A 17,423-nucleotide genomic window follows, 5' to 3' on the forward strand; every position below is an offset into this window, starting at 1 on the left:
TACCCTTTTGAGAGGATGCAAATAAAGTGGTGGTCAGAAATTTGTATGTGTTATACAAAAAGTTGAAGCCAACTAACAAATATCTAGTTGAATTCATTATGAATTGGCAGAGGCTTTCAAAACAAAGGTGGTAAATACAACCAGTGGAAGACATTTCCCTAAATTGACTCCAGCTTCAGGAAAGTCCAAATGGCCTCAGAGGAGGTGCAAAGTTTGTGCTGAAAGAACGAAGGCAAGAATTGGCAAAATGGCAAGGAGAGGTACCAGATACTATTGCGAAGAGTGTGATGTAAGACTTTTGTTTTCCAGAATGCTTCAAAATTTTTCATACAAAAGCAAATGTAATCAAGTAAAGGAAGCCATAGTTTCAAACAGTTTTGTTTTTAGTACCAACAAATTCTAATCTTATCTCTATTTAGTGAAGTAAAGACGAAAAACATTATGTTGTTGTGAAAACAATACATTTTCATTTCAGCATAAAAAAGTTTACACTAATGGGCATCTATGTTCCTTGGCAGCTATTTATAGATGAAAGACCCATCTTTGAAATGCAGTAAATTGATCTAAGTTACGCACAGTAGCACCGTATAAATAAAATTCAGAATAACTGCAAAAATGTGCAGTACAAACCAGTTGAGCCACACCATAGCTGCCCAGTCCTCAGGGTGTTAAGGAAGATTCATAAAACCCTGTCACTTTTAATATATATCACAAAGCCCTTTTAACAGTTAGTCTGCCATTACTGTCTAAGTTTATATAAAGTTGCTATCTTATGCTATTGATTTCCCTACAGTTCAACAACCTTGTGAATGAATGCTGGGTCTTTACAGCTGTTAGAAGGACCTGTGATTTCTATTTAAAATAATTATTCTTGTCTCGAGGATGGTATGACGTGATTGTTTTAAATTAGAGGACTTGATGGAGGGCTGAAAGAAGCAGTTAAGATTGGTTATCTTTATTTAGGTAGATAAGCAAACGGGTGGTAACCATTCAAATTTATTGTTGCTTTCCATCTGAAGGTGGCTTTATTTGGCCAGAAACAGTTGAATAACAATGTGATCTAAACTGTTTTATTCATAAAAGAAAATACTGAAGTAAGTCTAATGTCATCTTTGTCAACAGAATTGTGTTTCTTGTGTCTTCAGTACACATACATTTCTTACACTGAACATTTTTTCCAACAAGAAACAATGTTAAATAGCTCTGTACTGTTGAGAACCATTTACAGATATACCAACAAATCCATATAACATCAAATAGTGGTACAGTTTTGTACCACTACGACTGGTAATCTTATACAGATTACTTGAATTTGTCCATTATTATTTGTGTGTATCTCAGTAGTGCATTATACAGTTTAATGTTAGGCTCAAGTATGCCTTTTCGAAATAGTGCTGTGTGTGTCTGCTGCATATGCACGTTATGTGCGTGCCTTGAATAGTAGTTGTGCATAGATTCACTGCCAGAAGTACAAGGATCACAACTTTTCAGTTTTTCTTATATAATAATTACATTTTCTAATATGCTGTACAATTTTCTTTTCTCATAACAGCTGCCTCTACGATTTTCTTTGATTTTCTCTGGTCTGTCTCAAAATTAATTTAAAGATATTTTCCTGTAGTCTGAAGGATATCTTCATAGTTTCCATGAAATACCATATCATATTTTGATACTGACAGAGCAGTTCCAAAACACACAGTTCTATGATTATTATATGAGATACGGTTACTTTGTATTACGATGAAACTTGTCTTGTTCAGTTTTTTGTTTATATAATGTCTATCTTTTTCCTGGCCTTTATCCCATATCTTCATGAGGTCAGCCTGTTTATTATTGGGTTTGGCAATGTTTGACACTCCTTTTGCTCTCAGGACACAATTCATATACCTGCGACTGTCTGCATCTAGCACTATCTCCTGTGAAAGCATGTGAATGTTTTCTAAATGTTGGAATTATGAAACTGAGGTGGGACAGCCCAGTATTCACATAGTCAGATGTGGGAAGCCACGTAAAGTCCACATCCAGACCTGCCAGCACACCTACCATTGTTGTTAATCTGCCAGATGGATTTGATTCAAGATTGTCGCACCACCCCACATCCCAGAAATGGCTATCCGGGCTGGTCTGTTTATATAATTTCTCTGTATATAACTTTCAGCTTATGTTGTAGCCAAATGCCTGGGAAGCCTGCAAGGCCTGCACTCTCTGTTTTGGCACTTGTTCATTTAGACCAATCTGTAGATTAGTTGGTACCACACTCTGTGTGGTAATTGTGTCCAATGCAACTGTTTTTTCTAGATTTTTAAGTAAAGTTGTTGTCATGTTATCTATTCTAGTCTTTGTGAAAGCTTCAAAATTTTCTGTAAATATTTATTTTGTATTTTCTGTAATTAAGACATTTGCTTCATTTGCTAATTTGTATATTTCACTGTTGTTGTTTAAGTTTACAAATCATTTACATGCAGCAAAAACAGGAATGGTCACAATGCAGATCCTTAGGAGACAACATGTTTAATTGGTTTGTGAAAATTTCTTTCAGATGGATAAACTGGAATATCATGTCATCATAAAAGTTAGGTTTGTTGCCAGTGTAAACTCATAGAAAGCTATTGAAGTTTTATTAAAAATCTGTTTGAGACACAGAAAGAACATCACAAAAATGCAACCACAGATGACGTTACTGAGAGGGTGCACAATATGGTGTCAGACAATCAGTAATTAAATGTGTACGAAATAGCTGATACATACATGTGTCATATGAAAGAACATACTACGTTTTAAAGAAGTCAAATTGACTTTGTGAACCAATTTGTTACTGTGGGTGAGATGTGGGGATCTACACCTACTCTCTGCAAACCAGTATGAAATCAGTGACAGGGTAATTCACACAGAACCACATAGTAAAGAGTTTCTTTCTGTTCCATTTGGGTATGAAGTGTAGGAAAAATGATAATGTAAATGTCTTTGCATGCACTGTAATTAGTCCAATCCTGTCTCCACAGTTCCTTTGGCCTGACGTTTGTTTGTAGGTTCATTACTTAATTCTGTTTGTTGAAACTTTGGAACTAGGCTTTTGTATGCTACCCTTAGTTAGCATCTTATCTTCAGGCATCTCCCAGTTCAGGTTTTTCAGCATTTCTGTGAAACTCTCCCATGGGTCAAACAAACCTCAGACTTCTGTAGCTGATTGATATATGGCACATGGAAATGTGTGACATCACAGAGACATAACTGGGCTATGATTTACTGCTTTTTTTTCCTAGTGTAAGTGCATACACAGCTACACAGACACCCAAACACATCCAACCAAAGCTCTGGCATCCAATATTGTATAGTAAAATTCTTAAGTTTGTATTTGTACAAATTTAAAGAAAATACCAAAGGGAAGAACAATCTGCTATGGAGCATGCTTATACTTGCACACACATATTCAAATTACAAATGTAATTCTTAAATGTACATGCTGAAGAAAGCTTACAACACATTTAGTCACACAATGAATAAATCATATGAAACAACCATTTGTTAAGCAAAATAGCACTAGTATACATTGTTAGTATACTTCAGAGAAGTTGCCTGCAGAGGCTGCTTCTGTCTCTTAACATATAAGCTGATTCACTCCATGTCCCCAAGGCTCTCCTTCGTATGGGATTTACAAAACACAGTATGTAAGTGAATGAATGAACACAAAAGTGGAAAATCTGGTATGAAATAACTGAATAGGAGGCACTGAACAGTAAACACACATGTGCACGTGTGCTCACACACACACACACACACACACACACACACACACACACACACACGTGCACACACACATACAGGGGGGAGGAGGGGAGAGGAGAGCCCTCTCACACACAAAGATAAGTTAATGTAAATGAATACAGAATGTTTAACAATGACAGTGACTACCTGGCAGAAGGCCTCCGCCAATTATCTGACTCCTCCACCTATAAACCTGCAAATCCAACACAAACTCCAACCCCTGCTTAAAACATTATGCCCTTCCCAGAACATCTCCCCTGAATCCATTTCCTTGCTCACCCCTATGACACCATGCACACCCATCTTCTACATGCTCCCCAAAATCTACAAGCCCAACAATCCTGGACACCCCATTGTGGCTGGTTATTGTGCCCCCAATGAAAGAATTTTGGTCCTATTGACCAACACCTCCAATCAATTGCCCGTAATCCAGCCTTCCACGTCAAAGGCACTAACCACTTCCTTCACTGACTCTCCGCCATCCTCACCCCTTTCCCTCCTGGATCCCTACTCATCACTGTTGAAACCACCTCCCTATACACCAACATCCCTCATGCGCATGGACTTACCGCTATCAAACAATACCTTTCTCAATGTCCTTTTAACTTCATCCTAACCCACAACTACTTCTCATCTGAAGGGAATGTATATAAATAAATCTGTGGCACAGCCATGGGTACTCGCATGCCACCCTCACTTGACAACCTTTTTATGGGCCATATAGAAGAGACCTTCCTAACCTCCCAAAACATCAAACCCCCAGTCTAGTTCAGATTCAGTGATGATATCTTCATGATCTGGACTCAGGACCAAGACACACTATCTTCGTTCCTTCATAACCTCAACACCTCCTCTCCCATCCACACCTCTGTTCACATTAAACCCACCAATCACTAACTGTACTTGCATTTTGACAGCTGTCATCCCTTTCACACCAAAAAATCCCTCCCATATAGCCTGGCTACCAGGGTATGCTATCTGCAGTGACAAAAACTCCCTAGCACAGTATGCTGAGGGTCTCACCATGGCCTTCAGAGACAGGCTCTATCCCCCAGAATTAGTCTTCAAACAGATCTCCTGTGCCATTTACCTTCACACCCTCAATCCTTCCACCATCCCCAAGAACCACCCCCAAAAAGTGTCCCCTTTATCACCCAGTACCACCCCGGACAGGAATGACTGAATCACGTCATTTGCCAGGGCTTTGATTACCTATCATCGTCTTCCTTGAGATACATCCCACCCTTCCTAAAGTGGTGTTCCGTTGCCCAGCCAAGTGCCACAACATCCTAGTCCATCCTTATGCCACACCCAATCCCAACTCCTTGCCACAAGGATCACAACCCTGTGGAAGAACCAGGTGCAAATCCTGCCCCATCCACCCACCCAGCACTTCCTATTACAGTCCTGTCACAGGTTTATCCTAACCCATCAGGGGCCAGGCCACCTGTGAAAGCAACCATGTCATTTACCAGCTCTGCTGCAATCATTTACAGTTTTTTGTATTGGTATGACTACCAACCAGCAGTCCACCAGGATGAATGGCCATCACCAAACTGTGGCCAAGAGCAAAGTAGACCACCCTGAGCCATCTGGATCCTTCTGTCCACCACAAGCTTTTCCAAACTGTGCAGATGGGAGTTATCCTTACAACAAACATCCTCCACTCCCGTAATTATCCTGGCCCCAACCTACCATAACATACTGTCCCCACATTGTCCACCCAACAATTTCCATTCCATCTGTCCTATCATCTACTCTCCATTCTCACCTCCCATCCTGTTTATCCACCCATCTTTCCCAGCTCCTCTCCTTTTTCCCTCCCACTGTCCTGCTCCACAATCTCCGAATGCCACACCTGTTGGCAGTGTAGTCCCAGCACTCTCCACCAGACAGCGTTCGTCTCTCTCTCGCCCCACCCATATACTCCTATCCCTTCCCCTTCACCCTCCTCATCCTTTCCAGGTTGCTGCTAGCATCCCACGTGATGTTGCATTCCGGCCCGAGATGCTGGAGTTGGTGGTTGTGCGTGTATGTGTGAGGTGTGCTTGCTTTCGTGTATGTGTGTGAAGGCTGTGGCCGAAAGCTATATGTGAGTGACTTAATTGTGTCTGCCTGCAACTTGACATGTCTTTTTTATGGTAAGTAGCAATCTGTCTTTTCCTACATTGTTGATAGTTCTACCTGGAGTTTCCATTGTTTGAATGTTTAACATCATTTTGATGGGTTGAGTTAGGCATTTTGCATGGTGAAGACACATTTGTAATTTCTTGTTATTCTTTTTCTTCCTATCTTTATTTTTGTCAGAACAAACACACACTACACAAACTTAACAACAACATAAAAGGTATCTTGATGTACAAGATATGAGTACTATGTAATACTTGTTAGTTCCTCAGTAACAGCAAAGTGACACTGTGACAAGGGACTGTGTTAAGGCAGTTGCAAATTAGTTTATATTTGGAACTTGTAAAACACTAGGAACTGCATTCTCATTAACTGTAACACAGCAAAGTAACTCACTGATAAGAGTTCTGCAATAACCTGTGCATTCTTCTCCTCCATTTATTTAATTATTCAATTCTGCACTATTTATGAGACAGTGCATGAGGCACCTACAGAAAAATCATTTATTTCACATAATATGCAAAGTGATTTGCAGCTCACACTTGTAAGAAGTGCTGACAAGAAATCATTAGTAACAGACAAGCACTCTCCTTGTGCATTATTAACAGTGGAGATATTTGTAGTTGAAGACAGAGTATATATGAAAAAATAAGAAAACACTATTTAGTGCTTTGTTAAAAAGCATAACATTTAGTTTATGACTGTGTGATGTGAAATATTGCTACAAAGTATGCCATAATGAATCTTGTTCAGTTAAAGCTATCATTTAGGAAAGTTATTGATAAACAAAAAAGAAATTGCTAACAGAGTTATAATATTTCTCAAGTTATGTATAAGCATTCGCAAAGTTTATTAGACATGTACAGGAAGAAGTGAAAATATCAGAAATAATATTTTTACTTAGTTTAAGAAATACTGCTTTCCACTGATGACACCCAAAACCTGAACCTTTCTTTTCCCTGTAGCTAGTAGTCTTAAGTACTTCCAATTTCATTCACTATGAAATTGAATGGCATAATGTTACTTTGACTATTCTTTCTAATTTAGTTTGATATGGAAATGTAACCAATATTTTATAAGCATTGACTCAAGCAGTATGAAATTATGCTAATACATTTTAAAAAGTCCTGCAAATCCATAGCAATGTGGCTGTAAATGAGAATGGTATGAATAACATACAAACATGTATATTTGTGACAGAAGAGGAGCATCTGCTTATCAGCCATGAAAATAATAACAGAGCTGAATCATACAGTTTTACCAAGACTGTTGAACCTCAGGTTTCAGAAAGTTTTGACACCCACCCTACAATTACAAATCTTGTATTTTAGCTCTCTCAGTGTGTGTTCTTTTTATTTTTATTTTTCTTTGTAAGGTAAATTGTTTCAGAGCCCCAACCAGACACCCAGTGAGTTCCATTTTTTGGGGCAGGGGGGGGGGGGGGGGGCGCTTAAAAAAAGACACAAACCATGCTGCAGACAATTCTAATAAAGGTACCACTCATTTCCAACAACAGTGTCATAACTCATAATTTGTCATATTTGAGTTGTTGACATGAAAAAAACCGCTTGGGGGAGTTCCTCTGGATGCTACATCATCATAACTCTAATTGCAAAATTCGCTGATAGAGGGTGTTTGTGGTGCTATCACATACTTGGAATCCAGCACTTCAGTTACTGGCAACACTTGCACATCTCAGTTGTGCTATGGCAGTTGTCCTGGTGTTGCCACGTAATTTGTGCAAAGAGTGTCATAGTCTGTATTAAAACGTTACTGCTTCAGGATTGTGACAGGTAAGGTCACTGATGTTTGTATCAATAATGTATTATTTTAACATATGACTGATGTTCATTGGTGTATTTGGAATACATGATAGTCACATTTCAAAATGTGATGTTCTAGCAGCAATGTTGTTTTCAACTCTTCCTGTACTACCTTTACTTATGGCATTACTCCAACAAATCTGGCAGTAAAGTTGATAACTGAACTTTGAACAAAACACAAATGTGACACTTTTGCTGAAAACAAGTGATAGACCTTCAAATGTAGTTTGTAATATTTTGTTGTATGATACTATTATTTCTGTCTTAGTTTACATTATTTCCACATAAGATGTGGAGTTTAAACTTATCGCAAGATGTTGGTATGTACAGTTCATTAATATGAGACAATGGCATTTGACCAAATAATACTACAGTTAAACTCCTTTTTAGGAAATGCTTCAAGTTTAGCCACGAAGTTAATGAAAGCGCAATTCATGATGGAGACAAAGAAAGTTTATTTTCTGGGAGTAGCAACTTGTTGTTGGCATCCACTAATGCCATTACCACATCAGCGTCATTATCATCCAGTTCTTCATCCTCATGCAGTAGTTGCAGCAGCTTTGAGTCATCACCTGAAGACTGTGATTGAATAGTTGGTGATAACTACCTACATACCATAGGAGGATAGTGTGTCAGACAGTGATGAAAGTTGGTGAGATAAACATCTTTGTGTTAATACCGTTGATGCTAGAGTAGTTTTGGTGAGTGGAGCTAATTCTACATCTCGCACACTATTTTTCAATAAAAATGCTTCCACTTTGATAGGGATGGAAATGATATTAACGAGCCCACTAGAGCAAGGTGTGAAACACAAATGTGATGTAGAAAAATGGTGCAGGAATATTCTTAAAGATGCTAGAAATTCTGGAAAGGAATACGAAATGTGAATAAAGGATAAGTGAATAAGGGAGGAAAGAAAAATTACACCAGCATCTTCAGATAAATGTAGACTTAAAACATTCAGTGAAGAAGAAAGATTGAAACTGTTTTTGGGATATTGGCATTGGGCAACTTTGAAAAGCAGAGACATTTCATAAAAAACAGTATGAATGAAATCAAAGCCCCATATCACTACGTGCGAGATGGTAGCAAGACACATCAACAAAGAAATATGGCATTTTATTGTTGTGTAGGACAAACTTCTCCGCGTTTGTAACCTGTCCTTCATGAGTACATTAAACATAAACAGTTTCCCTATATGTACAGTGGTGGAGAAACAAAACAAGGTTGCCAATGTCTTTATGGAAGAAGATAAATGAGGGAAGCATGGAAAACAACCAAAGATCAATGAAAGTGTAAAAGAAGGAATCAGAAAATTTACCAGTTCTGAAAGCCACTGCACTAGAGCAAATACATCCAAATATTTTATCAAAGAGGGTAAGACCATTTCAGGAATTCATAAAGATTACCGTGTCACATTGCCAAGTTAATAATGTTGAACATGGGAATTACACATTGTTCGACTGTTTATTTACTACTGAATTCAACATTTCATTTTTCATACTGAAAAAAGATCAATGGGGTCTCTGCACTGCATATAACAATGCCAGGGATGAAGGAAAGAAACACTAGAAGAAAATTACATTGAACACTTGGCTGAAAAAGAATTATGTCGAATTGAAAAGACAGGTGATAAAGAAACAGCATCAGAAGGTACAGTTGTTGCAGTCTATGATTTGCCAGCAGTGATGCAACTACCGAAGGGGGACATATCACTATTCTACTGTAAATCAGAATTAAATGTACTAAATTTTACAGTCTACAACTTGAAATATAATTCCTGTAAGTGTTATGTTGGGGTGAAAGCCACAAACACAGAGATGTGAATGAACTGGCAACCTGTATATTGCAGTACTTGACAGAGAAAGCTGACAAAGACAAAAGTCCTTTATATTTCATTCTGACAATTGCACCAGGCAACAAAAGAATTAATTTACTTGCTGTGTACCTCTATGCAGTCCAGTTCCTGAATGTAAGAAGTATAATGCACAAATACCTCATCTCACACAAAATGAAGGTGATTCTGCCCATCTCTCGATAGAGAGGAATGTAAAACATTTGCTGAAGAGCAGCCCTATCTACACACCTGAAACATACATCTCTCGTGTTAGAACTGCAAGAAAGGCTTGGGAACCATTCATTCTATGATATGAAGCATGTGCAGATGGACATAGCATCTGTTAACATGGGAGCCATAACAGTTTCTTAAGTAAGAGTCTTTCAAAGTTGTGAAGCAATCAACCCGTTTAATTTTCCACAAGCTGTCTTATTCAGATGCAAATTTTCAGGAAGCTACTGACATCAAAAGGAAGATGAGATCATCTAACAATCATGTAATGCTGACCCCTGCATTCACTGCACAGCCAGGAATCTCCGAGAGAAAGAAAGCTGATTTGGTAGAATTGGTAAAGGAAGGAAGAATGTCTAGGTTTAGCGTCCCATTGACATAGAGGTCATTAGAGATGAAGCCCCAGCTCGGATTTGTGTCAAGGACAGGGAAGGAAGTCAGCCATGCTCTTTCAAAGGAACCATCCTGGCATTTGCCCAGAGCGATTTATGGAAATCGCAGAAAACATAAATTTGGATAGCTGAATGCAAGTTTGAAACATCATCCTCTTGAATGTGAGTCCAGTGCTAAACCCTGCACCACCTCGCTCAGCAATTGATTTGGTATGCAAGAATTTGATCCCGAAGTTCTATGAACATTATCTGTTAGTAAAGAGACACAAGACTAAAGGAATGTTTTGTGTGGGGAAGTACAATCAACATTTTGTTGTTAAGTTTGTTAATTGCTTGTTTGGAGAGATGAATCGGAAACCATTTTGTATAATTTAACTTTTCAAAGAATTAAAAGAATTTCATAATGATAATTATTATATTTATATTTTAATACATTCACAACTTGAAGTAAACCAATTATGTGTGGCAACAAAGATGTCCTATTTCAAAATAAAACATAACTTTTGTTCAGAATTTGTAGTAAGAGTGTCATAAAGCACACAGAGGGCAATAGAACAAACTCATAGGTAAGACAGGCTATTTATTGAGTGATTATTGTAAACAATTATATTTTGGAAACTTCCTTCTATCAAATTATACTATGAAAGTATTTCAGAATGTCTATCTACTAAAACTATAAGACTTCAAAACCTTTCAAAGGCTTTCCTGAAAAATCACAGATTTTGAGTTATGACACTGTTTTCACAAATGAGTGGTATGTGGTACACCATTATGACATACCTGCAAGGTCATAACAAATTTCGTCAATGCAGACATGGACATGTACACTATAACAGTCTACCTGTGAAGTTGTTTGTGGAATGAAGTTTGTTACTTTATTTATGGAATCGTTCATCAATTATGTGTTACACTCTGGCCTTTCTCCTCTCTATAACTCGGAATTTTTTATTTACTCTGTTTGTTCCCCTCTTTTCTGTGTACTCCTCCTCCATTTATACTCCTTTTCCAGTCACACTCTGTTACCTCTTGGGTAAACTACCATTGTTGAATCGCAGTCCACTGTTACCTCTTGTGTCCCCCCACCTCATCAAGTCAAATCAAATGAAAACTTTGTCTCACTACAAGCCTCATACAACCTGAGATATTGTGTCATATGTGAATTGTCTGCATATGTTCTAACAAAATTAATTTGCAGCTATCCAATGCCCCCATAAAAGCCTCCATCCACACCAAGATCACTGACCTTTACCACTACCACTATTCATAAAGCTGCCATCCCTTCCATACTAATAAGTCTATCCTATACAGTCCAGCCACCTGTGGATGGCACACATGTGGTGACATAGTTGCACATGTCCCTAATCCTAGAACTACCCTGATGAATCCACTGCAAAAGCACCGCTCTCCCCTCCCCCTTTCTCATTATACAGTATCGCCCTGGACTGGAACAACTTAATCACCTCTTCTGCCTAGGCTTCAACTACTCGTCATTGTACTCTGAAATAAGGTGCATCCTTGTGACAATGCTTCTCACTTTTCCCAATTTATGAAATATCCTAGCAGATCCTTAGGCCAACCTCTAGCCAAAAGACCCCAAGACCCTGGTGCAAGGTCTGTTCTAAGCACCAACTGAGGACATCTTATTCCAGTGGCAACACAGGAATACCCTATGCTATGAGAGGCAGGGCCACACAGACATCTGTGAAAGCCATTATGTCACATTCCAACTCTGCTGTAGCTAATATACAATCTTTTATCATGGCATCACTACAAACCAGCTGTCCACCAAATGAATGGCCATTCAAAAAGCAGCCAAGAGCAAAACTAACCATGAAGTGATCCAACATAATGCTGAGTACAAATACTAGACTTCAATATCCTTCACCAGTATCGGCTTTTCTGAAGTATGTAGATGGAAACTGTCCTTATAACACTTCATTCAATACCAATCCCAGTATCCTCCCTGGCCCTTAACCCACACCAGTTTTCTCCCCTGTCTACAAGTCTCCAACTTCACCCACACTTTCCTTTCCACTGCATCCCTCTTCCTTTGTTCCAGCCCTTCCACACCTCCTCCCAACCCACTCCACTTGAATGTGTACCTCACCAACTTCTTTTCCCTACACTAAAGTAGGCTCACCAGTGCCATATTCCCATCCTGTTCCCTTAGGGCCTCTCCCTCCCAGCCTTCAGCACCTCTTCCCTCCACCCTCCCTTCCCCTTCTCCCCTCTGTGCTCCTCTCACCCACTCCATATGACACTTCACCGCAGTTGGGCTGCATCATTGGAACAATGTAGATGGTGTGTGCGTGTGTGTGTGTTGTGTGTGGGTGGGTGGGTGCACATTTGCGTGTGGCCTGTTATGGTGAACACCAAGTTACTGTCTTCTCTTGTCATACATTACACATTTGTAACTGTCGTTCAAAATAAATTACCTGTATAATCAATTTAAATTCTTCTGCTCTTTAAAATAATATTATAGTAGTCTGAACAATATGTGACAAGTTAAAATAGTGTGCCAGACCAGAACTCAAACTTAGATATTTGTCTTTCTTCAGAATGATGATAATAATAATAATAATAATGAGATGTGAAGTTGAAGCTCTGAGTCTGTCTGTAAAATACAGACATACAGTTTTAACTTGTTTATCTTGTAGAGGATATTACATTTTAGTTACGAGCTACTTACAATTGAATAGTCCACTGGCTTTCTTGCTTGCAGCACCTGTGGTCTCTGACACTTTTTCTGAGGCCACCTTTGTGGTGTCTTGAACGGCCTTCTGAACGCCTTGTCGTGTCTCATCCAGTGCCTTCATAAACACAAGACATGACAAGTATAATATTTGCAGCATTAACTAGACAGGCAAGTTTCAAATTTTAGAACTGCTTTGGTAACTAGTTATACTATTATAATAATAATTTAATGATGTTTTGAATGCACTTCTTTAACGAGTGCTACATTTAAAGATCCAATGACAAAAGCTAGCAATTCTATTTGAATCAAGAAAATAATGCTAATGAGAAAGAAGAGCACACTAATAAGTTAAAATATGTTTCTAAATGTGAATTCTCCACCCCCAATGAACCATGGACTTTGCCACGGTTGCGTCACTTGAGTGCCTCAATGTTACTGATAGCCATTACCATTGGTACAACTGCAATGGAGGAGTATATGATGAGAGGTCAAATGTTTGGTTCCTGAAGAGGGGCAGTAGACTTTTTAGTAATTGCAGGAGCAACAGTCTGTATGGTTCACTAATCTGGTCTTTTCATACAGTTGACATGGCCTTGTCTGCTGGTACTGCAACCGTTTGTTTCTGCCTAGTCAGTCAGTCAGGTTCTGGCTGTCACCTGTCATGTACCAGCAGAGCAGCAAGTTACATTTTTAGCTTTTTGTGTCTTCTTCATAGTTTAATTCTTTAATTCTGTGTATGTTTTTGTATTTATGAGGTGTAATCTCATCTTTCAGTAGCAGTAAAGTGCAGATTCATGTAGTCTGTAGCACAGTTGTCATTTCTTTTGAATGTCATTTTATAGTGTACTTCTTAAGTTAGTCATGCTGAGATGGATTGGCTGCAGTTGTCAAACAGCTGAAGGTTCTTGCAGCTACAGTCAGCTGTCTTCAGGCTGCTGTCTCGGATCAGAGAATCTGCTGCATCGCATGGGCCACGTCAGGCATCACTTGTTTCACCCACGAGCCCAGCTGCCATGGCACCTTCCAGTATACCCAATGCCGTGGATCTGATCTCAATGCAAGTAATGCATCTGTGTCACTAGAGGTGGAGGTTCAATGTGGAGGCTGGCCATCTAGTCTCACCCATTCACCCTGTGAGTGGATAGGTGCCTGCTCTTTCAGCAGGGTCTGAGCAAGCACATGGGGAGAGAGGTTTGCTAGTTATCAGGAGCTCCAGTCTCAAGTTCATGTGGACAGCTAGTGGAAGTGGTGAAGACTGCTGGCCTTGCATGTGCGGTCCCATGCAGAGCTCACAGTTTTGAAGAGCACTGTTCTCAGAGTTGATTGGTTTGGAGCTGAGTGGAAGGTCTCGACCAAAGGCTTCATTGTTTCTGTGACAGTTTTGGCTCCAGTTTTCTGGACCTTCGTTATCAGGTGGAGAATTGTAGGACTCCCCTTGATAGGTCAGAGATGCACCACATAAAGAACACAGCTAGTCAGGTAGCAGAGCACTTTTGGAGTCAACATGGGTACTTTTTAGGCTACAAAGTAGTTTAAGGTTCTCTGGTGAACACTCGCCAGTTGCCACATACAGCACAACCATACCACATTCAGAGTAAAGACACTTCTACTGTCAAAATTTTATCAGTAAAGTGTCCACAACAAAGTTCCCCAATTTACTGCCCTCCAGGAAATTTGTCACACCCTAATTTTTCTCAGGACCAAGGGCTGACTGAAACCCAAAGTAGAAAGCTCTGAAATATTTGACAAACCATGGAATGTGTATTGGAAAGACAGAATAGATGCCATAGAAGTTGACAAAAACAGTTTCTCTATTGAGGGCAAATTTGAGTGTGACTGAAGTTATCTCGATGCATATAACAGGTCTAGGTGAATTAAAGTTAATTGTTGGATGTTTTTATTGGCCACCCGATTCCCTACACTGAGTAGCATGAAAACGCCCAGATCATGAAATATTAGTTGGAGACAATTTTAACCTATTCAGTATAGGCTGTGATGTCTACAGATTCACTGCAGTGGTACGCACAGGCTGTCTTGTGAAGCACTTTTGAATACATTTTCTGAAAACTGGTTCGAGGGCCTACATGCAATAGAAATATTTTAGATCTTGTAACTACAAATAGGCCTGACCTTATCGATGGTGTGGATAGCAACAATAGTTATTTAAGTTAATAAATCCCTCAAGAAAGCCAGGAGAGTGTTTAGGCCAGAAATAGCAAATAAACAATTGCTACTATCCCACTTAAACAATGAATGGACATCATTTAGTTCTGGTATGGTGGACAAAGAGGAATCATGGACAAAGTTTAAACGAATTGTAAATCACACTTTGGAGAAGTATATGCTAAGTAAGTGGACTAAGGATGGAAAGGACCCTCCATTATTTAACAACAGACTGTGGAAAGTGCTGAGAAAGCAACTGTGACCATCGTACTCTAGTAGAAGCCAAGAACCAGAGAAAATTTTGGTACTATGTAAAATCAGTAAGCAGGGCAAAGGCTTCTGTCCGGAGAATCACTGACCAGTCTAGGTGTGCCAATAGAAGATAACAAAATGAATGCTGAAGTTTTAAATTTCACATTTAGGGAATTGTTCATGCGGAGATGATATTCAAGTATCGTATTGATGATCACAAAGGCTTTGTGAAAGGTCACTACTGCAGTTATGAGTAGGCTACTAATTAAAACAAAATGTGAAAAAGTATTTCTCCAAAAATTTTGAACCGTTGTACAAGGAATACAAGTAATTTTGTGCATCGGTTAGTTACCATGGACAAGATGTGGGCCACCACATGTACAATGGACCATACTCTTTCTTCTGATATTCCTATGGAAGTAGTTATTTCTTTGTTTTTGCCTGTTTGTACAGTTTCAGGTTACCCTTCTTGTGGATCAGCTTCGAGATATTGGAGCAGTGTTGAGATTTGATCAAAGAATTTCTAGTCAAAGTTGCTGGAGAAACATTACCATGTAACTGACTTTTCTGATTTTCCAGATTTTGGTCAGTTGACATACTTGACTCAGCACATCTGCTGTTATCACGGAAATGACCAGTTTTTTATTCTTTACAATAAAGATGAAGCTGAAAGAATATTGCATAAGTCAAACAAGGGAAAAAAAGTTGTACTTTCCACATAACAAAAGAAAGAAATGCAGCATAACTGGTGTGTTAGAAGCTTCGCAATGCTGTTCATGGATGGTGTGGTTCTGCCACCAGCAAAATGTGTCAAAGGCTTTAGGACGGAAGACTATGCAAAACTTCACAACAACAAAAATCATGAGCGTGACATCACACTTGTTTACATTACGTTCACTTGAGCAGTTGCCAGCGAGTTCATGCGCAGTTCAGTCGCTTGTGGGCGGTACCTTCTCCTGCTTCTGACTTAAAGTGTGGCTGCTAGCTATATCGGCAGTAGCAACAAGCAGCCACATGCTACCAAGAAAAATTTTTCTCGCGCGCCCAAGCTGCCAGATTCGCGCATGCGTCAATCAGTCTGAATGGTGGAGGGGAGCTAGACCAGTTGCTGTTTCCTCTTCGTTTACAGCTCTCATTTAAAATGAACACAAAACAGATTTCTGTGGCCGGAAGCCACCAAGTGAATTAAAAAACATTCACATGATTACGGAAGGCCAAAATACGTCATTAGTTACAGTTTTCTTATTTCCAAGTTTTTGCCAGTCAAATATTAATTGCCTTGCAGAACAATGAAGTTATTTTTGTCGGTTTGCTAAAGAAATTTGGCTTTTATTAATCTTTTCCGCTGAGGAAATCGATTTAGTTGAAATGAAGCGTTTCACTCCACACTATTGGCTGGTTTCAACTGTTCGCTGATTAAGAAGTGCACGTGTACATCTTCCGGTACATACAGCATTACGCCATAATAAAGAATCAATAACAAGATAACACTGTAGTTGTGTATCACGAAAATTTACATTCCGAAAACCACAATGAAAAGCTTAATGTCAGATGGGGACCTACTTCATCGAGAATCTCGACATATGAATGAGCACTTTAAGCCAAATTATGCATTTTACTGTGGTTTACGAAATTCTGATGCTCTTAGAGTATCCTCTGATGCCTTGTTTCTTTTATGACGTAATGTGAGATCTCTTAAGGGGAGCTGGATGGCAAGTAGGCTTCAAAAATCCCATTTTTAGATTTTAGGATATTTGAAATGCCTGGTCTTTCCGGCGTGAAACAGTTTTTGTTTTATATAAATACGAAAATTTTTTCGTGAGATATGATGGTTTTCTTGACGCTCTGTGCAATCTGGGGATGGTGACAGCAAGGCTTATGACTGGGTATGTGCAGAACAAGCCTATGGCCCTAATGTCACAATTTATAAATTATAGTGCATTGGGCATGCCCAGAAGAGAATGGGGTCCAGGTTGAGAAGATTATAGAAGGAAAAGTCAAAAATACTTTTGGAAGAAAGGTGGTAAAGGTCGCCTGACAAAAGTTAAAATAGGTAGATTACAGAATTATTATGGCTTGGCCATAAGAAGAAGTGTTAGAAAACATGAAAAATGCTTCATGGGCTATCTTTTTCCATA

At 39.1% G+C, this 17,423-nt stretch overlaps 1 protein-coding gene across 2 annotated transcripts in view; it reads right to left on the reverse strand.

Annotated features, from left to right (window-relative positions):
* The window catches only part of LOC126244620 (uncharacterized), a 124,023-nt gene that overhangs the window by 6,730 nt on the left and 99,870 nt on the right, over nucleotides 1-17,423 (reverse strand). Inside the window, exons 3-4 of one of the 2 annotated variants that reach the window (XR_007545377.1) lie at nucleotides 12,865-12,985; nucleotides 6,289-6,380 (exon numbers count right to left, since the gene is read on the reverse strand). Coding sequence is in view for 1 of the 2 variants with exons in the window: in XM_049948254.1 (XP_049804211.1) it covers nucleotides 12,865-12,985 (121 nt within the window). In the remaining variant the exon portion in view is untranslated. The remainder of the gene's footprint in view (nucleotides 1-6,288; nucleotides 6,381-12,864; nucleotides 12,986-17,423) is intronic. The other variant, XM_049948254.1, reaches the window with a different exon arrangement.

Source organism: Schistocerca nitens, chromosome 1 (assembly GCF_023898315.1).
Source record: "Schistocerca nitens isolate TAMUIC-IGC-003100 chromosome 1, iqSchNite1.1, whole genome shotgun sequence".
Taxonomy (NCBI): Eukaryota; Metazoa; Arthropoda; class Insecta; order Orthoptera; family Acrididae; genus Schistocerca; species Schistocerca nitens.